The sequence below is a fragment of the Tachypleus tridentatus genome, chromosome 13 (genome assembly GCF_004210375.1).
Source record: "Tachypleus tridentatus isolate NWPU-2018 chromosome 13, ASM421037v1, whole genome shotgun sequence".
NCBI classification, from domain to species: domain Eukaryota; kingdom Metazoa; phylum Arthropoda; class Merostomata; order Xiphosura; family Limulidae; genus Tachypleus; species Tachypleus tridentatus.
Genome location: NC_134837.1, coordinates 78,278,744 through 78,301,546, shown reverse-complemented (window position 1 = coordinate 78,301,546; position 22,803 = coordinate 78,278,744). Strand labels below are relative to the sequence as shown.

Sequence of the window (22,803 nt, the reverse complement as noted above, 5' to 3'; positions counted from 1 at the left end):
ACCTTGATATTATTATGTTTAAACTGAGAGAAACAACAAAATATATCTAACCCCTATGTCTTAAAGCTGCATATTTTTCGCGTTTCTTTCTATATCTCAGCTCTTTAACCGTATAATGTCGCTTTAAAAGAGTCCATGTAATGCAAAAAAAAAAACAAACAGAAATGAATGGATTTTAAACTTTTTACTGATAACACTTGTAAAGATTCACGCAAGTTTTAAAATTGTTGATTTTTATGTTCATTATGAGGGGGTTTGGTTTATTTCTGAATTTCGCGCAAAGCTACACGAGGGCAATCTGCACTATCTGTCCCTAATTTAGCAGTGTAAGACTAGAGGGAAGGCAGCTAGTTATCACCACTCACTGCCAACTCTTGAGCTACGGTTTTACCAACAAATAGTGGGATTGACCGTCACATTATAACGCCCTCACGACTGAAAAGGTGAGCATGTTTGGTGTGACGGGGACATGACACCCTATATCAAGTATTTTCCAATCTGTAAAACACACTTCCTTGGGGAAGCACGGACAGCTTTTGGACGCCAGAGTGAAAAATAACTGGAATAAACTGAAGAGCTGGAGACGACGGAAACTTTGCTAAGTTAGGAAGGTTCAGTTATTTAATGTTTAGTAAACACTGCCACCATGAATAACACGGATTCTATCTGGATAATACAATATCCAACTTCGATCCAATAATACTCTACTCCGGTATACAATACTCTACTTGGGCAACAAAATACTATACTTGAATACTATTCTTGGATATCGTAATACCCTACTGGGTTAACACGATATTCAACTTGGAAACCACAATACTCTATTAGGATAACACGACTCATTTGACGCGTTTATAGGAATAGGATTGAGCTTACAACACTAGTCTCTAAAGTTAAATAGCACAATAAAACATTTGGAAAATAAATGAAGAGGACAATCATATTAAAGAAATTAAATACTAGCTGTGGCGATAAAGAACAAAATAAGATATGAAATATTTTTCGTTCCTAGCAATTTGAAATTCATGTTTCACATCCGATCAACAAACTTGAACCTCGTTGAAATCATTTTTGTTTATTCTTTTTAGAAACTGGGACAAATGTCCTAACAAACTGAAAAATTACAATTAAGTTGTTTTTTTAAGTTTCCTAGTTTCTATGGAACAAGCACACAAGCTATATTTCAAAAACGTTTTTTAACAATTCTGTTTGCTCTTAGATTAATATATGCTTCACATTTTTGCTTTCCTTACATTTGCCCCCCAGTAGCTCAGCAGTATGCCTGCGGACTTACAACGCTAAAAACCGGGTTTCGATACACAGAGCACAGATAGCCCATTTTGTGCCCGGCATGACCAAACGTGTTAAGGCATGCGACTCGTAATTTGAGGGTCGCGGATTCGCATCCCCGTCGCGCTAAACATGCTCGCCCTTTCAGCCGTGGGGGCATTATATGTGATGGTCAATCCCACTATTCGTTAGTAAAAGAGTAGCCCAAGAGTTGGCGGTGGGTGGTGATGACTAGCTGCCTTCCCTCTAGTCTTACACTGCTAAATTAGGGACGGCTAGCACAGATAGCCCAAGAGTAGCTTTGTGCGAAATTCAAAAAACAAACAAAACAAACATCCTCACAGTTATTATTATTATTAACATGTTCATTTCACAAAAGAGATTTAGAATATTCATTTATAGTTAATGGCACACGATAAAAATTTAGGTGATCTTTTGGTCTGTGAATAATGACAGCGATCGCACTCGATATATAATTCAGTATCCTAAAGCTTTACATGTCCAGCTGAGACAGGCAACTGGCGAAATAGTGCAATAGATCTTGTTATCATGAACATCACGTGCTTCACACTAAAGAGAGTACGAAAGAAACAGTCATTTATAAGTAGTTTTCATCATTCAAAATCCTAAAAGAATGCAGAAATTATGAAACATCTAGCTCGTGCTGCTAAGAAACAACAAAAAACTTTCTTTAGTTAGAACTTACTACACAAACGACTAGTACCTCGGTAGCGAGTATTGTAGAACCCAACTTACACCAGAAAATAGACCTTCTTTGGTTAAAATCCGCTATTAAAATGGTTACCTCATCATTATCAGGTATCAGTGAGCCCAAAATATATTGTTGCCAAATTGAAACAATGCGAAGAATATTCTTGGGCCGAAATGTCAACAAAAACAACCGTATATGATTTCTAACTATGTTTATAGTTTTATCTCTAAACAATAACATTTAGAGGTGTGTGATATAGTTCAGTTGAGGAAACTAGTAAATTAGCAGAAAGAAAAAACGAAGTTTCAGTTTTCTGAAACAAGGAAAACTTACTAAAGAAAAAACTAAAACAGAACTATTTTTTCAATGGCTTTAACAAACATATGCTTACCATATGGGCTGTTTGAGTTATTTCTGCCACGGGAATCGAAACCCAAATGTTAATGTTATAAGTCTTCAAACTTATTACTAAACCACTTTTAAGTCTAATATTATCCTTCTTTTATTGTTTACTGTTAACAATTACTTATAAGTAGAGTGGAATTCTGTGTTTGCGAAAACACTACAGTGCCTTAGAAATCTGAATTAAATTAAGTAAAATTAGAAATGTGAATACAACCAGAGAATTTCCTAAATTTGTCTTTTACTTAGGTTTTTGGAGGCTTATTCTCTGCAACATGTGAAAGCATAACACAGTAGCATCACTGGTATAATGGTTCCAGAAGAACAAATCAATAATGCCAGTAACTGTCGATTAAACAATCTTTATAAGATGATTTACTACCAGTGGCAACACTTTTTGTGCCGACTTCATTGATTAACATAAACACAAAATGGTAAAAGAGCGTTAGTCCAGATATTTTTAGTGTTGGTTATAATGTAAGGCCAAGCTCCTATACATGTAATAAACTATAAGTACTTCTGCAAAGCCCTCGAAACTATTCTATTTGAAGAGTAAATAAAACCAGAATTAATAGCAACAAACATTTTCGCTTCTCGCTTTTGAAATTCGTATAGCATGTGTTGTAACTTACAGAGTACATAATTCTTCTCGTGATTCATGGAACGTGCACGTTTTACTGAGGTCACGACAGTACAAATTGCAAAGTTAAGCATCCCTTATGTAACGTTATTTTAGCGTATACTAACTGACTGAAAGATAATACATTACTACTAGTAGTGTGAGTGGATAAAACAGATAACTTCTCCTGGCAGTCTTCGGCCCCCTTTCGGGGAAATTATTATAACATAGGTGTTGATCGCAGCAGCAAAAATTAAATAAGGATTTGCTTTTTTTATATACTGCTTTTATAAACTCGTCAAAAATATTATTTACTTATTTTTAATAGCAGAAATGTAATTTTATACTTTTCGACCCGAATGTTTATTAACGAAATATATTTTTATCAACTACGTTTACCAGCTATATGCCAGTCCTACTATATACATAGTTGTTGTTTTTTAAATTATATTTAATATTTTTCTTACTTAACGCCTCAGTAATAATAATGCAATTTTAAGGAACAGAAGAATGTTACAATATGAAGTTTTACCATAAATAATATTAGTTGTAAATTAATAAAGCTACAATTGATAAATATATTTGGTTCAGAGATCAATCCATCTCTTGGAACCGTGATTTGAACCATCACCTTACATACACCATGCGTAAACATCTATGTTATATGTGTTCTGAATATACGATAATTATATTCACAGAGACATCTACTGGCACAGAAAGAGAATAAGAAACATCAAACGCCTGAAATGATGCAAGCATCTGACATCAAGAAGAGGGAAGGATGGGAAGAATCGAAACCTCTGATGCATGGATACAACTCACAAATACATAATAAAGACGTCATCCATTGTAAGAGTCTTCCTTTTACTCATATATTTTCCATGTTTCGTTATTCTCGTGTTTCAAATCCTGTTTTTTTATGCTATTATTAATTCAGCCTGAATTTATTTTTATCTCTCATAATTTTTCTCTTTCCGTCAATCATAATTTGATATTTTTGTTTGACTGCATTTGTACTGTTTTTTTATTTTTTTTCAAAATCAACTTTGTTTGGAGGCTGTTATTATATATGAATAAATGAATATGCAAATATTAGTCTTTGTGATGTTAGCAGTGGCGGCGCCAGGATATTTTCGTTGGGGGGGCTTAGGGGGGGCTGAGGTAAACTGTGGAGGGGCTTCCCAAAATGCCATCAATATGAAGTATAGATGGTAAATTATAATAATGTAAATACCAAGGTACATTTCAGAAAGGTGTGCTATTTTGAACTGTGTTTTCAATGCAGGTTTCTTTGGAAACTCATACTCTGATTAATAATTCATTATTACAAATTAGAAATAATCTGTTTATGAAAATATGCGTATATGTAAAAGAGGAAGCTCACCTAAATTCCACTCAAGGTAATACATAATAAAGAAGATCAAGATTATCTTAGATTGAACATTAAATATACCATTAAGAGTAAAGCCACAAACCAAAAGAAATATAACATAAAGACATAGTTTACATAGCAGAAACGAATTATCCCATGTAAAGTTAATACACTCTGAGGAAAAGTAAGGCCACTATCAGGCTAACTATCTTTCATCATGTTGTGTTTATAGTCAATATTACTTCAAAACAATGCGCCTGTTCTGGTGATTGGCAGCAAATGTGTTTACAACAGTATCAATATCGAGTTGTTTTGCCCTCCTGGAGTTTACTGATATGACAGCAAGGTTGCTGGTGTGGTTGTTACCACTGATGTTGCGCAAGTATGTCTTGAAAAGCTTCAAACATGAGAAACTTCTCTCACAAGCAGTTGAAGTGACAGGCAGGATCACAGAGATGCATACAAGTTTGTGGAGATCCATGAAGGCATCCTTGTATGGCCCCAGCATGGTTGCAAGCCCCAATGGTGTGGATACTTCCTGCCCCTTTTCTTTCTTCCTGACAATTAGCCGGTTCAACTGGTGGACCTCCACTGCGAGGTCATTCTCTGCCACACCACAGTTTACTGCCATTCCTAAGAGTGCTTGCTTGTCCAGAAATGTGGAGTGTTTGGGGTTCAATGCACTTACATCCATCAGAACACTGCAGGCATCAGAGGAGAATCTTCTGTTCAGCTCGTTGAGCATCCTGTCTATGATGACATAGAAGGTGTGTCTCCTGGCATCCAGAACATATCCATGAAATACAATTAGAGAAAGTGTTTATCTTTAACCATATAGCACAAGTACTTAATTAGAGGGTAGTGATAATGTAAAATTACAGGGCTAATTAGGTAACACAAACACAACTTTGATAGGGCATGTTGTAAAACTGTTGGCAGCTAATGGAGTGAGCGGGGGGGTGGCGTGCGGCTGGCATCGTTAGCTGTATGCAGAGCGTACACCATGGTCAGCGGCTCGGTGATCATACGCTTAAGGCGTTCGAGGCGGGAATCGTGCGCTCGAACAAAGCAAACCCGCGGCCTGGATATTGAATGGTCATAGTAGCACCAAAACAAAATGTCTAAATTACAGTTCACCTTCACAGAAAGGCTGGTTTCTTTATAAGTTCACATTATTCATACAGGCCAAACTGTGATTGTGATATTGTTCTTATTATCATAAGTGTGACAAGCACCTGTTACAATAATGTAACTACTACATTACATTAAAGTAGGCACTTCTAAATAGCCTAATGACAATTTCAAAATTCATTCTAGAATTGTTTAGAAATATTATTTGGTCAGTTAACATGTAAGGTTATTATCTAATCATAAGTATAACATTAATTGGATTGTAAGTCACAATTTTAAGTATATGCTACAATCATCAGTACAATTTTGGATGTCTGATACACAATGCAAAATGATCTCCCAGAGAACATAACACCAGCTAAATGCTTCATAGTTTTGACCTATACACAATACATTTATACATGCATGCTATGTTTTACTTTTCAATAAAAGATAAATGAAATTGTTGGGTAAATACTTGTGAAACCTTTGGTTTATCAAGTAAAATCTCTGATGATCTGTTGTAACTTGAAACCAGCGTGGTTGTCTAATCTTCGTCACAGCTCAAGATAGAATGGCATTACACAGGGAGCGGCAATACAGCGCATGAGTTTCAGTGCATTCAGTACGTTGCTATGGGACGCATGACACATACTTCCGTCTTAATGAAGACGTTGAGTTCTACAGATCTATGTCTCTTTGATGTTAATTGTTAAGCCACAACGACGATTGTGTTTTCCACATTTTATGAATATATGTAGGTAACAATATTGGGAGGCTGAGGGGGGAGCTTGGCTCATTTTTGAGGCTCAAGCCCCACAGGCCCCACCTTGGCGCCGCCACTGGATGTTAGGTATTAATAAATGTACGTTACCCTTTTAAAGCTGCAATATTCCAAGTATGTAAACATGTATATTTGCGAAGTTTGCTGTAACCAGAACAATTGTTCTACTGAGGTCAAACATGGGGTTTAGTAAAAACTTCCAATGCTATATATATGTGTGTGAGAGCAAGTGAAGGAAGCTTCTTGTTCCAACAAAAAAGAAAAAAATCCAGGACATGACCTTGGTGTTCTCATAGATAGTTCCGGTCCTGTTTGCGAATTTTTATTAACTAATTAATATTTGTGTTTGAATAATTATATAAAGACTCTATGATTAATTTAACACGTGAAAAACTTAAATGCTCTTGATTACTCAAATGATTTGTTTTCTTTGCCGCTATTTAACCAAACTTATTTAAAACCTGTTAATTTACATTTATGTCATGATATTTTTTTTCATTTGGAATCATCTTGCTCAAGGAATTAAAATAATTATTACTGTTATGCAATTAGGCCTGGCATGGCCAAGCGCGTAAGGCGTGCGACTCGTAATACGAGGGTCGCGGCTTCGCGCCCGCGTCGCGCCAAACATGCTCGCCCTCCCAGCCGTGGGGGCGTTATAATGTGACGGTCAATCCCACTATTCGTTGGTAAAAGAGTAGCCCAAGAGCTGGCAGTGGGTGGTGATGACTAGCTGCCTTCCCTCTAGTCTTACACTGCTAAATTAGGGATGGCTAGCACAGATAGCCCTCGAGTAGCTTTGTGCGAAATTCCAAAAAACAGACAAACAAACAAGTTATGCAATTAATAATTAGCTGTTGGTTGTTACTAAATACAAAACTAAATAATAGTCTATCTATGTTACATCTATTACGGGTGTCAAAACTTGGTTTTTTTAGTGTCATACGTCTACAAACAAGCCACTGAGAGCATAAACCATTAGTAAAATATTTTTAAGACTGGACAGTTAGTTTTGAGTGAAGTTAACCTTTGTGATCATATGCATTTTGTTGGAATTTGACATATTGAGCAAACGTCAATTAAATATTGCATGAATAAAAATACATCACAAAAGTAAAGGTACATGATCAAAACCATAGAGCCAGTTTAACTCTGTTCTTCTCTTCTTATAACATGTACAGGAAACGTACGAGAAAATCAGATCCGTTAGGCTTAGCCGCAAACTTTACCTAAGGCCTTTTAAGCAGAGATCTGTGACGTAAGTACGTTATATATGTAAAATACACTGAAGTAAGCCGTTTTTTTGCCTGTAAGAGAGTACAACTTTAAATTCGTTTTTTTTTTTTTTGAATTTGTGCAAAACAACTTCATAAATATACAACTGGAATGGTATCGTTATGATTTACAAATACAACAAAAACTATGAAAGTTACGTTTTGCAGGTTCTCAACTCCTTTTGGATTTTGTTTTTAAAGACACTTACTGTCTCCATAAATTCAAGATAACAATGATATTTACATATGATTTATAAGAGGTATTTCTAAACATTGTTTGTCAATCGCAGAAAATGTATTTTATTTTTAATAGAGCATCCAGGATAGGGGTCTTGTAACATTTATTTTCTTGTTTCCTATAATAAAACCACTTGGTCCATTAGTGTTTGCATGACTTGAAGCCAGATTAATCCCCATTCCCCTTTTCCCACTTGAGTAACTTAGAATACGCCACTCATTCTGGTTTTGTATTTGGGAATTTTTATGCTCAGAAGTAAATGCTTTGTTGATGCCAAAGTGGTACAATGGACTTTGATATGACTATTTATTCAGTTTTTAATTTTGGAAAACAACAAGAACAGAAACTAAAAAATGTATTGGGGGAAGTTTGAGTTTTGAAAGATTGAAACTACTTTTTGCAATGGAGCTGGAGTGGACTAATTTAGTTTACTATTTCTATCAAATATCAATTCGCTATGCTACGATTTCATCCTATAGATTCCGGATCTATGATCCAGCAGGAATTAAATACTACGTTTATTTATGTCTATGGGAGGGTCAGACAAGTGGGTCACCGGCTAGGTAAGCAGACACGTGTGAGAAATAATCAGTTTGTTGTTTTATAGGATGATCTTGCCTTGATCTTCTGTCAAATTAGCAGTTTACATTCGAACTTTTTGTAGGTGTACAAAAACAGTAGCATTCTTGAAAATGTTGTAATTTGTTAAATCTTTTATTGGATAACATAAAAATACGTACTCGATGAAATCTGTTAAAATATGATCTCAAATTCTAATCTTAACACTGGCTTTCTAAAAACCTGAATTTTCATGATGTCAGTTACACATTCTAATAAAACGTGTTGTGCACGTGCTGTAGTTTTAATGTGTTGTGCACGTGCTGTACTTTATTAGACCTTCTTCTTTTAGTTAGTCTACAAAATGATCAAACAGTTTCTTTTCCACATCACTGTAATTTTGATGTACTGATATTAAACTTTGATCAGCACATTAAAGAGTGCATTCGTCACATTACAAATGGTATCCTTGACAGTGTTTGGTTTACTTATCGACGGCTGATTCACACGTGCTCTTATACATCCTTGTCTGCTCCTCTCTCCCACAGTTCAAGGATAAATTAGAAGACTTGTAACGCCAAAAATCGAGTACATGTAGCCAGTTGTGTAGCTTAGCGCTTATAAACAACAAAACGTACAATAAGTCCTCTAGCAGTAAAAACTCAAAACTTTTGTCAGTAGCAAATACAACGAGGCTTTCAAAACAAAATAGTGACGAATTTCAATCTTTCGCAAAACAGTGAGAAAGTACCGTATGTTACAGCTGAATATGGGATTAAATTTATGATAGATATGTAAAACCTGTTAACTGTATTACTTGAACTCTATGCTTCGGAAGGTCATATTTTAACAACCTAAACTTTTCTTTATTTTAGGTATTCACATATGGCATTGTTAATAGACGGTAAAGGAATGGATTTTTGTTGAAATGTCTTAATATATTCGTGTTATGTAAAAAAAATGAAGTGAATTATCTTGATTTTCTTGGTACTTTAGATAGAGATTTTTAAGAAATCTATTAAGGTATCTCGGAGTAAACCTCGTATTTAATATATGTATATATGTGAACATTTATAAAATATAAGTTTTCAACTTTATTAAATCGTTTTTTTACATTTTTTCTTGTTTATCAATTTTATTTGTCCAAATTTCGAGGTAACCAAATGACTTTTAATCTGCACAAACATTTAGAACCTTGCACCAGAAAGACTGCCCATTTCAATCATTTCCAACAAGCCACATTTTTGTCTACCAGTTTGCTTGTTTTTTTTTTGTCATTATTCTATTATCTAACGAAATCACATTCAGTGGAACGAACTTCAGGAAGCGCTTACTCAAATTTTTCAGAAATACGCATCAGTGGCACTTGGCTCGATTCCTCTTAGTGGACTCAACAGACAGCCTGATGTGGCTTTGCTATAAGAAAAAACACACACACACACACTTGGCTCGAATTATAAGCAGTGTTATCTCTCTCCAGACATAAAATGTGACGAAAAAACAAGTTATTAGTGTAGGATTCAGATACGAGAAATACTTTTTCATCTTGAAATTGGACAAGTATCTGATCCAATGTGATATTAATTTTTACAACGAATCAGGTATTCAGACAGAATTTCCATGAGAGAATATATGTATTTATTATTTCCAAACATCGTAATATTGTTTCCTGTATTAAACAGTAGAGGGCTCTCGTATTCGTGATACATATAGAACTTTTACTGTTTAAATAAACATCATGACTACCAATGTGCTTCCACTGTATGCTAGAGATGGTTATGGCAGAGGCAGTAACAGTAACGATGTCAAACTGTATAATTTTATGAAATTAAACAACAACAAGAACGAACACTGATGAAGTTACTGGCTTAATACTATACCTTAAGTTACCACTTCAGTTTGGAGGCCTACATCTACTATTCAATCTGAAGATATCCAAATAAAATCGGATAACGAAAACTGAATATCGAAAATCGATATTTGACCCAAACTACTATTCATTCTCTTCCTAGTTTCGACAAATGTAGGTATTAATGTATGTATGTTAATTGCATAACTCCTAGTCATAACGTTTATAACATTTAACTTGTATTTTTTGTTATATGAATAACCATGAACTATTGATAATATTGACAAACATAGAGACCTGGAAATAGAAAATACTTTATCATTAACAACAACAACAATAAAAACAATATTAATGAAACAACTTCATCTAGCATAGTTTTGAAAAGTTAATCTTGAAAGAATTGATAACCACGTGTTAACCGTTTTTCTACACAGGTTATGATGGTCCACTTCAGTACACAATGACGGAAGACAATCCCGATGGCATGACCAGCATTCAAGTGGTTACGTCACTTTCACGTTCAAAAGATGATCTCATTTCCGGTGAGAATATCTCCATAAGATCCTTAGATCGAGTTCGTGTGATATAACTCTAAACAGATTTTTATCATATAACAATAGCGTATGTTGATGAGCCTAAATTTGGTAATAATGACTGATATTTTTTAATACTATAAACAGACTGAAAAACTTGCTTCTTCTGTTAAGCATTTTTTTCTTCGTATACTTAAAACAAATTTAAGAAGGTAGTAACTAGATGTTATAATGTGTTTGTGGTTTACAGTGTTACATCCTCCATGAGGTTCCAGTTGGCCCGATCAAAAGATGTTGGAACGCTTCTAACCCTAAAGGATTTGGGAAAAATATGCTTTTATTTTCACAGTTGAAAGCGGGCCTTGCATAACATGGTGGTTGCAGCGCTGGACTGGCAATCTGCAGATCACGGGTTTATATCTTATGACCGAACATGCTCGCCCTGTAGGCCTGATAATGTGACGGTTAATACTTCTGTTTGATTATGGAAACAAAGGAGACGGCGGTGGGTGCTGTTGACTAGGTGCCTTCTCTCTCGAGTCTATCACTTCTAAATTAGGGACATCTAACGCAGTAAGCTCTAGAGCAACTTTACACGAAATGCAGCGAAACAAACACTGATTGAAATGTCCTTTGGACGTAATGTGCTAATAAAAGACTTAATAATTTTTTAATAAGCTCAATTAGAATAAAAATATCACTCATTCAGAAAACCATTACTTCCTAAACTTTTGCACTATTGCAATAGTGAAAACAACTCGGCTTTCAGGGGTCACTCTATGACAGTTTCGAATTTTTAACATTTCTGTAGGTTATTATAAATAAATTGTTCAGTATATATAATTATATGTTGTGTGGATGAAAGTGTAAAATTGCTGTATACTTATATCTGATGAAACTATATCCACGTTTGTAGATTTAGGTTAATGATACAAGATCCAAATATTTATATATATATTGTTTATTATTTTCACAGTTTCCAATTGATTAACAATGTTCTGTCCTTTTCAAATGACAATCTAATTGAGAATTACGCTTCAAACGTATTCCAGCACACTCGTAGTATTAATGCCCGGTTTTTGTCTTCAGGATTTTTACCTAAAATGCTTCTGGTATGTCAGCGGTATGTTTACATATTGCTAAAATAAGTGATTCTATTCTCTGTGTTGGACATAGCACAGGTAGATGATTATGTTGCTTTGCGCTAAAACAAAACACGCTTTATAATTAATTATATTTGTCATCAAACGTTTGAATTAGAATTATTATGTATTAAAACTGCATTCTTTATCTAATCCAAGTTTTTATTGTCTCAAAATGATGAGCTCTGGTTTGAGCAAAACACGTCGTCGACACTGGATATAGTGGTTTGTTTCGGGTTTCCCGCAAAGCAACACAAGGACTATCTGCTTTAGCCGTCCCTAATTTAGCAGTGTAAGACTAGAGAGAAGGCAGCTAGTCATCACCACCCACCGCCAACTCTTGGGATACTCTTTTACCAACGAATAGTCGGATTGACCGTCACATTATAACGCACCTACAGCTGAAAGGGCGAGCATGTTTGTTGTGACGGGTATTCAAACCCGTGACCCTCAAATTACGAGTCGAGTGCCTTAACCACCTGACTATGCCGAGCCAAACGGTTGTTACACTATAATTATTATAATATACTTTTCTTGTTCTGTTTGTTTTTTGAATTTCGCGCAAAGCTACCCGAGGACTATCTGCGCTAGCCGTCCCTAATTTAGCAGTGTAAGGCTAGAGGAAAGGCAGCTAGTCATCACTACCCACCGCCAACTCTTGGGCTACTCTTTTACCAACGAATGTGACCGTCAAATTATAACGCCCCCCACGACTGAAAGGATGAGCATGTTTGGTGCGACGGAGATTCGAACCCGCGACCCTCAGATTACGAGTCGAACGTCCTAACCTACCTGGCCATGTCGGGCTTTGCGTGAAATTCAAAAACAAACATACCTTTTTAAGTTTAGTACATAGTTATGCTTAGTAGAGTCTATATATAAAAGTCAGAGTTGTTCGTTTGGTGTCCAAAGTGAAGAAAAATTGGCTGAACCAATCCCACAATCTCAATTAACTTTGGTAAAGAAACTCAAGCGATCCCTTAAAGATTAGGGTCAAATGGACAAGTAGTTTGAGTTAGCCGTCATTGATTTGTTATTTCCGCGACTAGATCAGTGATCAAAATATTCGAAACTGACGCTTAATACAGCGTAGCTCAGGTATCTTTGCTTTGTATAAACGATTCCTGTGTTATAGCTCCATCTAGTGGAAGGAGGCGGTCTACGATCCCACATACTTTTTAAGGCCGGCGTTATTTGCTGCCCTTTCTAATTGTTATATGTTTTAGTTGTGAATGGTTTGTAACAATAAACACCTGCTCAATACTTTGAACTCAAAAGCTTCACAGCATTCTATCTAATCATGTTATATCGTTTTCTTGCAACTTGGAATTCGAAGTGGTTATCTCTAAGGAGGCTCTCAGTTAAATTTATTATAATTCTTAAACTACCTATTTAAACAACTTACAGACAGCCTAAACTACGGCTTTGGTCGATGTTTGATATCAAACCTACGTGATAGTGTTCCGAATTGAGTGGTTTTTGATACATAACAAATAGAGTACCAAATGGATTAATTTTAGAAATTCGCACAAATCTCCACAAGGTTTATTTATCTGTGCAAAGCCGTTTCTATGTTTTAACTAAGAGACAAAATGGATGACCACCTACGGCCAACACTAGGGCTACTCCTGTTTGACAGACTATTGAGATTTTAGAAGTTGCAGCACATCCTTGTTCTCAGTGTGCAGTTCTTAACGGCTCAGGGATTTTTGGCCCCCCCCCCCCGCTAGTACAGCGGTAAGTTTACGGATTTACAACGCTAACATCAGGGGTTCGATTCCCCTCGGTAGGCTCAGCAGATAACGCGATGTGGCTTTGCTATAAAACAATACAATACTCACGGATTCAATTTACACAGTGAAAGCATATATTTTCCGAATACTTTTTACGAAGCAGTTATTATTTTATTATGCTCTTAGTATAAGAGGACGGTTATATATAAAAATCTCTCACGTACAAATGATGAAGAAATCTATTTATCCGCGACAAATCATGACATAGAAACTAGTACATATTTTTTGTAGCGTCACATATAAATAAATATTGATTGGTTCAAGTGACCATAAAATGAAGCAATTTAAAAACAGTTTCCCAAATGTTGACACTGATTCATAATAAACTGCCTTTTCACACACAAATACCTGGAACAGAGGTGCATGCGCTTCTCGATCAAGTGGTGAGTTGGTGCAAAGCAGTATTATTACCACTAACCATAACATTATCAATAGAAAAGCATAATAAGTTTGTCTATTAACGTATATAAACATATTATGTCTTAAGCTATTTAGCTTTGTTTTTCTATTTCTTTTTCAGTCCCTCGCTGGTACAGCGATAAGTCTACGGATTGTTTGTTTGGCTTGTTTTGAATTTCGCATCAAAGCTACACGAGGGCTCACTGCTCTCGCCGTCCCTAATTTAGCAGTGTAAGACTAGAGGGAAGGCAACTAGTCATCACCATCCACCGCCAATTCTTGGGCTACTCTTTTACTAACGAATAGTGGGTTTGACTGTCAAATTATAACGCCCTCACGGCTCGAAAGGCGAGCATGTCTGGTGTGACGGGAGATTCGAACCCGCGTGTCTCGGATTGTGAGTCAAGTGTCTTAACCACCTGGCCATACTGGGCCAGGTATACGAATGTGCAACGTTAAAATCAGGGGCTCGATTCCCCTCGGTGGACTCAGCAGATACATCGGTGTGGCTTTGCTATAAGAAAACACACAAACACATATATCTTTTTTTAAATTAGAAAATATTTTACTTCCATCCACTATACTGTACTATACTACTCTAGGATAAAGGGCTTAGCACGGTCAGGTGGTTAGGGCGCTCAACTCGTAATCTGAGGGTCGCGGGTTCGAATCCTCGTCACATCAAACGTGTTCGCTCTTTCAGCAGTGGAGCGTTATATGTAGTGGCCAATCCCACTATTCGTTGGTAAAAGAGTAGTCCAAAAATTGGCGGTGGATGGTGATGACTAGCTGTCATCCTTCTAGTCTTATACTTCTAAATTACGGAAAACTAGGGCAGATAGCTCTCGTATAGCTTTGCGCGAAATTCAAAAACAAACAAATCTACGATAAAAAATTACGATTCACCTGGTGGTGACACTAGCAATTTTGCTGATCAGGGTATAACAACTTAAAACCATATTATGTGATTTCTGCCAATACAATAGACAAAAGTTGACAGGACAACAAATCAAAATTGAATTTAATGTTATTTGTGCAACGTGTTACTGATTAATTACTTTAGTTAATCACAAATCTAAAGACTTATTCTTATGTTATAAAAAGAAAACATAAATAACCGTGTTATTCATTTCTGTAAATAAAGTTTAATTTTATTACAAAACAATACAATTTTACAATAGAAATCTGTGCCAAGTTGTAGTTAATGTCTCAAGTTGAGGTAAACATTGTGTCATGCAGCGTGTTTGATAGAAGGAGGTTAGGCCAGAAAAATACAGTTTGAAACCCAAGATAAGGGAGTTGCTAGATAGAATGAGGCGTTCTAACATCCTCGTTGGCGTTTGCAAATACAGAGGATGTTTATATAAGTTGTTTATTCAGTTCTGTTAGATCTTCTAGTACTCTAATAAATCGACCACATTGTCTAAAGTACACAGAAATATAGTAGCGATGGAGCCCCTGTAATCAGTTTGAACTATATGAAGTGAGTGATTAAACAGTGGTTTTATAGTATTATAATTGTTTCATTTTATTGGATGTCATGCTTATGTGGCTTATACGGAATTACAGCGCTAAAATCAGGCATAGGATTCCCCTTGGTGGACACAGCAGATAGCCCGATATGGTTTCGCTTTAAGAAAAAACACACACACAATGAAGTATAAGATTAAAAATTTAATAAAACGGGATGGCTAACTTTTTACTAATTTTCAGCAATTTGCTATAAAGTTCTGTACGACAATAAGTAACAAATATATGAAAAGTAGTTGAAAACACAAGAAGACCATATAACTAATAGACTGATTTTCATACATTTTATTAGCTTATAAAGATATTTACTGAGGTTTATTAAGTTATCATTATCTGTTCGGTAAAGGTTTTTTTTCTATTTCAGGCTTAAGTGAAGCCTGAGTATCCTGGTCGGCCATTATTGACTTTGTGTAGGACTATTTACATACGACTGTATTAGCTTGTGAGTGTTGTTTTTTTGTCTGTTTGCTTAAGCATTCTTTATCAAAGGAAAAATAATTCTCAAGATTTTTCACACTTTAACAGAAAACAGCGAAGCTCCTGATCTTAGCTCGGAGTTTGTAGAAGTATCGAATTCCTATAGAGTCCCTCCGCCCCAGGGGAACTAGCATACAGGCAAAATAAGAGCGAGAGAAACGCTAGTTCGGTTAAGAACAGCTTGGTTCTCAAACACCAGATAACGGAAAACCGTATAGAAACAAACGATCACAACCGAGCCAAACATACAACTAGATATTAATAATATATGGCAGCCATAAGCCTAGAGAACTAAAACATCTGTCGTTCTTATGAGACTAGTATACGATTTCAAACCTAAAATTCTCTATGTTTGTATGACATGTCAAATGTTTTGATGGTGAATGTAATATACCATTCCTTTATATAAAGGACTTCTATATATAAATACTACTTAAGACAAATAGTTTCTGTGTCTTTTATCACACCGTAGTTATAAGTGTCAGAAACAACACATCTACGTACATCATGGTTTACTGTTGTTAATCGCGGAATCTGGTCGCTAGGATATAATTTGATAACAATGTTATCACTAGGCCAATTTTTGATGTGTATTTTTTCAAAAACTGACGATAAAACATGAGAGAATCAAACCTGCTTCTGTTAAAAACGTATGTGTATATATAAAGGTATATATCTCTTCATGTGAATCCTTTAAAACTAATAAAAAAAGACCAATAAATTTAACTAGCCTAACAAAACTTTCTGAATGTTAAAATCATAGAGACGAACTTTATATGACATTCTGTAGTTTCTCAATACTATTAATTACAAGGGGTAATTTATTTTGAAAATCGTGTGTGTGTGTATTTTTATAGCAAAGCCACATTGGGATATCTGCTGAGTCCACCAAAGGAAATCGAACCCCTGATTTTAGCGTTGTAAGTCCGTAGACTTACCGCTGTATCAACAGGGGACGTTTTTGAAAATTCTAAATCTCGATATGAACACGTTTGTATAGTATGAGTGTATGAATATTTTGGGTCAGAAAGGACTTTTACATACCTTCTTCAAATGCGATGAAGTTTCGTGACATCCCACTAACTATGAATGCCAAAAAAATGTTAAAGTGTAGTTATGGTATATAATATTTTACTGTATATCAGCTGCTGTCGTCGTGTGACGTGCTGATTTGAGTATTCCACATCGTTTGAATATAATGTACTCATTTGTCTCGATAACAAAATTATCTATTAAAAATACACATCATTTTCCACTGGTAAAACATAAACACTAAATATACAAGTTAGGGTTATATTTTTATGTCTGTAAACTGCAGTGACAAAAATCTAACACTTAAATTTGCTGGTTATACTTCTAAAACTAATGAGAATCTTCTAAAAAATATAACTAAAGGAGAATTATTCCAAATCTAATATATTTCATCAGAATAGCCTAATATAATAACCTTTAGTCTCTTCCCAGAATCACTTTACATAATATTCATTAAACTGGATATCTAATAAATAGGTCAGAAAATTTCAGTTTTATGGAGCTTAGAAAAGTAATTCGATTACTTTTAATATTAGCTAATATTTAGTTGAAATATTCTATTTATGTCGGATAATGGGTTTTAAGGAACCCACCCCCAAGTTGAAAGGGTATACCAACGTAACTCAGTGGTAGAATATTTACTCAAATAAAGACATTCGAAAAACTATCAACTAAATGTATGTCCAAATCACATATGGCAACATGATTCTCATCATTATTTTGTTTACAGTCGAAATCCTAGCTTGAAAGGATCAGGTTTAAGTGTACTGACGTAACGCAAGATTATTTGTTGTTGTTTAACCTTTTAATGGATGCGCGTATTCGTTTTCTGCCTTTGTTTACGTTATCATGGTATCTTTTTTCAAAGACTAATATTTGTATAACTCTAAAAAGGTATTGAATAAACATCTCTTTGTGAACTAATATTTGACGTATGTGGATTCTATTGCTAAATAAAACAGGCTATGAAACTATTTTCCCTTTAAATGACTAGAATTTAAGACGCCACAACGGAAACTTAGTATTTCGTAGTCAGTTTCGGAGATTGCAAGTTTTTTTATTGATATTTACTGTGTTTATACTCTATTGCCACATAAATGTAGTTGCAATATTTATATACATTTTTGACATCACAATAAATAAATACTGAAGTTTCAGTCTAACAGAATAGTAAATTTAAGGCTTTAATTTATAATAACTCCATACTTTGGTATTTAGTTCTGGTGAACTGCTTCGAGGGTTTCCTAAAGTGGAATTCTCTAATGTAGATTCTGATTTTCCATCAATATTTTAGTTCCGGTATTCCTTGAGCTGATTCTTCTACTATTATGGATAACCAGTTTTATTCCTCTATCTATTTAATCAGATTAAATATATTACATCTTAAATTTCCTTACCTTTCTACGTTGTCAGTTAATTGCGTAATCTCGTACGACTAAAACTTTGTTGTAAACTTACGTTTGATAAAGCAACTAATTGGTGAAACAAGATCTGGAAGTCACTGAATATTAGGTTTTTAACATGAGATACTGTAAGCATTTTGCTAGTTTTGAGGCATTCGATTCTTTATTGATGACGAAAAACCTACTTGAAATAAAAATGTATCTCAGAACGGCTGGTATGTGTATTAACACTTTTATTGATAAGCAGAGAACAACGTTTCGACCTTTTATATCTCATTTTTTCAAAGAAACTTTAACAAACAAAATACCATGAACATACTTGTTTTTGTTTCTGAACATTTAGGTTTCTAATCCTAACATGTTTTAGAGATTTAATATTTGTTACACCTTAAGAGCTCGGTTCTTCATTTCATCAGGCTTCAGAGATTTAGTATTCGTTACATCTTAATAGCTAGGTTCTTCATTTCATCAGGCTTCGGAGATTTAGTAATCGTTACATCTTAATAGCTAGGTTATTTATTTCATCAGGTTTCAGAGATTTTGTTGTTGTTACATTTTACTAGCTAGGTTCTTCATTTCATCAGGTTTCGGAGATTTTATGTTTGCTACATCTTACTTGTTAAGTTCTTCATTTCATCAGGTTTCATATAATTGTTTTTATTTTACAGCACATATTTTAGTGCTCTTTAATTTCTTATATTATGAAAGGGAATTAATGTTTGTTTATGTATTGAAAACGAAATAAAATATCTCGTCGAAGCTGAAATTATAAATAAATGATTAAAATCTCTACAAAAGACAAAGATACGAAAGGTGATTAGATGTTTGACCGTTTAAATCTTTTTCTATCTATTATACAGAATTCAACATTTCTTTGTAGTTTAAGATTTGATCTCGCTTTAGTTGCGCTTTCTTTCTTATTTCGTAAGATCTATTTAATGAAAATTCATAGAATAAGTAGTTATTAGAGTTAATGTTTTATTTTTTAAGTCACATTTTTTCATTTCTAAAAGTTCAGACAAATCTGGATTGTTGTACCGTGGTGGACTTGGAAGAAGAGGATGACGAAAGCACTCCTGTTGTTGCATCAGACACAGAAAAGTCCAAGACCCAGGAAGACGTTTCGCATACCACTTTAACAGTCACAGGTCCAGAAACAGCCATATTGTCGCCCCAAGAGAAAAATTCGCCACATGCTCTGGTTTGTTTATATTTTATTAACCGCTTCTCTGTGTTATGACATACTTCATAACACTGCACAACAATTTTTTTTTTTAAGTTTTGCTTCCTGAAAAGTTTTTGCTGATTGTGACAGGTACCTGGTGGGTATGCACAAAAATAGTTTTGGTTTTTTTCATCACGTAGGAACTCTGAGAAATAGACAGTTAACTGTTAACAGGCAATAACGTATTTAATTGCGTTTATGTTTCTAATACGCTATTAAGTTCAACATAATTAAAAGTGTTTTGCTCCTGATTTTCGTTTGTATTCAATGTCCGGTGCATCACGTTGCTGTGTCCTACGGTTGTCAGCAAGCATTGACGGATTCTAGTTGTCCTGATATCATTTTTCCATAGCAGCAATGTCCTGGTGAAACTGAAGATTTCGATGAAACGGTGCTTGATGGGCAAATTTGGATGTGATTTTCGTGATCAGCAGCCAAAAATCTATAAGGAACACCCAACAGTGTTGAAGAAGCAAAAACTTTGTTGTGCAGTGTTATCATGTGTTCATATTGTAAAATATTTCATCAATCACTTGTTTATGTTGTGACATATTCTATCAATCACTATTTTGTATCATATCTTATCAACTACTTGTTTGTGTTGTGACATACTTTGTCAACCAATTATTTGTGTTGTGACATACTTTATCAAGCACTTATTTGTGTTGTGACGTACTTTATCAATCAGTTGTTTGTGTTGTGACGTACTTTAATATTCATGTGTTTCTTTTGTTTCGTACTTTTTCAAGATCTATTTGTTTTAGTTTATTTTATTTTGAATTTTGCGCAAAGCTACTCGAGGGCTATCTGCTGTTCCTAATTTTATGAGTGGCCAGGTGGTAAAGGCGCATGACTAGTAGTCTGAGAGTCGCGAGTTCCAATCCCCATCACACCAAACATGCTCGTCCTTTTAACCGTGGGGGCTTTATAATGTGACAGTCAATCCCACTATTCGTTGGTAAAAGAGTAGCTCAAGAGTTGGTGGTGGGTGATGATGACTAGTTGCCTTCCCTCTAGTCTTACACTGCTAAATTATGGGACAGGTAGCTCAGATAGCCCTCGTGCAGCTTTGCGCGTAATTCAAAAACAAACAAACATACATTATTAACCATTTATTTATCTATTTGTCCTTATTAAGTTAAATTCAGTTCATTTTTTAAGATATTGACGTTATATGACAAGTTTATTAAGCCTCTATCTTATAGTAACTGTTGGAAGAAATGAATGTGGACCTTTAAGATACTTGTCAAATTGCTCTTTTTCCAAGTTATTTTATTTCCAAATGTTTTTTCCAGCTTTCTTGCAGTCTTCGCTAGCAATAAAGTTTCATCTTGATAAGCAACAAATAACTAAAACGTTCAGAGGTAAATTTAACATCCGCATACACTGCATTTTATAGCACTTACTAAATGTTTGGGCCTGGCATGGCCAAGCGCGTAACGCGTGCGACTCGTAATCCGAGGGTCGCGGGTTCGCGCCCGCGTCGCGCTAAACATGCTCGCCCTCCCAGCTGTGGGGGCGTATAATGTAACGGTCAATCCCACTATTCGTTGGTAAAAGAGTAGCCCAAGAGTTGGCGGTGGGTGGTGATGACTAGCTGCCTTCCCTCTAGTCTTACACTGCTAAATTAGGGACGGCTAGCACAGATAGCCCTCGAGTTTTGTGCAAAATTTCTCGATAGTTTCAACCAGTGATGACCAGGAAGAAGCTTCAGCCAAAGAAGATGGACCACAGAGTAAAGATATTGGGGAACTGGAGGAATTGCTTGACAACCTACCAGCATTTGCCTTACAACCATGCCCTCAAGGATTGACTGTCCAGTGTCGTATATTAAGAGATAGAAAAGGGGTGGACAGAGGTCTTTTTCCTACATACTTCCTGCATTTGGAAAAGGAAGATGGTAAAAAGGTTAGGGTTCTTAGTATTGTAGCGAAAATATATTTTTATAAGTTTTTCAATCATTTTAAGTGCTAGCCTCTTTTCTAAAGAACGGACAATATCGTGGATCCCAAACTCAAAAAACCTATCCACGGACCAGTATATAATATCAGTAGTGACACAAATTAGTTATGTAAATTAAGGACATTTTCAAATTAAGAATTATTTTAATATAATTGAAAATAGTATTTTTAAAACTATATAAAACTCGATCCTTATCTACTTTTCTGAGTGGCACAGCGATATGTCTGTGGACTTACAACTCCAAAAACCGGGTTTGAATACTCGTTGTACGAATAGCACAGATAGCCCATTGTGTAGCTTTATACTTAAAGTACAGTTACCGTAACCCACTTTAAGCTACTTACGGATTCTTGGAGACAAGTTGAGAACCATGTCAACAGACTGGAGTAAAACTGTCAAACTACATTCAGTATTTGTTTGTTTTTTGCTCTTGTAAACGTTTCCTGGACGCGAGATTTTATTTGTAATTGCTATAATTTTAAGTGACTCAGAAATACAAACAGTAATAATCTACCGCTGTTTGAAGTGAGGCCCCGGAATGGCCAGGTGGTTAAGGCGCTCGACTCGTACTCTGAATGTCACGGGTTCTAATCCCCGTCGCACCAAACATGTTCGCCCTTTCAGCCGTGGGAGCGTTATAACGTGACGGTCAATCACATTATTCGTTGGTAAAAGAGTAGCCCAAGAGTTGGCGGTGGGCGGTGATGGCTAGCTGACCTCCCTCTAGTTTTACACTGCTAATTTAGGGACAGCTAACGCAGATAGACCTCGTGTAGCTTGGCGCGAAATTCAAAGACAAACAAACAAACAAACTGTTTGAAGTTAGTTCATCTGAGTAGAAAGCGATGTGTGGGTTTGTTAAATAAAAAGCCACATTATAGGCTGTCTGTGTTGTGCCCACCACGAGTATTGAAACCCAGTTTTGCAGATTTCAAGCCAACAGAGTTGTCACTGGAGGCAGAGCACAGGTGTTTAGATGTTGTTCCCCTCCCTCCCCTCAAAATGATCATTACTGCTGCGTGTATAATTATCCTACGTGGTTTGATAACTGTAGTGTGAAAAATAATTTTAAAAGTACGAATTTGGGCGTTGAAATACA

At 35.5% G+C, this 22,803-nt stretch overlaps 2 protein-coding genes across 4 annotated transcripts in view; both read left to right on the top strand.

Annotated features, from left to right (window-relative positions):
* The window catches only part of LOC143238234 (uncharacterized), a 53,331-nt gene extending 31,957 nt beyond the window's left edge, over positions 1-21,374 (top strand). For 2 of the 3 annotated variants that reach the window (XM_076478292.1, XM_076478293.1), the window contains 3 exons: positions 3,722-3,872; positions 10,643-10,750; positions 19,531-21,374. In XM_076478292.1, the coding sequence (XP_076334407.1) occupies positions 3,722-3,872; positions 10,643-10,750; positions 19,531-19,757 (486 nt within the window). In that variant the 3' untranslated portion in view covers positions 19,758-21,374. The remainder of the gene's footprint in view (positions 1-3,721; positions 3,873-10,642; positions 10,751-19,530) is intronic. The other variant, XM_076478294.1, reaches the window with a different exon arrangement.
* A 45-nt stretch (positions 21,375-21,419) lies between these two features.
* Positions 21,420-22,803, top strand: part of LOC143238237 (tubby protein homolog) — a gene marked incomplete at its 5' end in the record, with an annotated part of 28,077 nt that continues 26,693 nt past the window's right edge. Inside the window, one exon of the mRNA XM_076478295.1 lies at positions 21,420-21,650. Within this exon, the coding sequence (XP_076334410.1) occupies positions 21,420-21,650 (231 nt within the window). The remainder of the gene's footprint in view (positions 21,651-22,803) is intronic.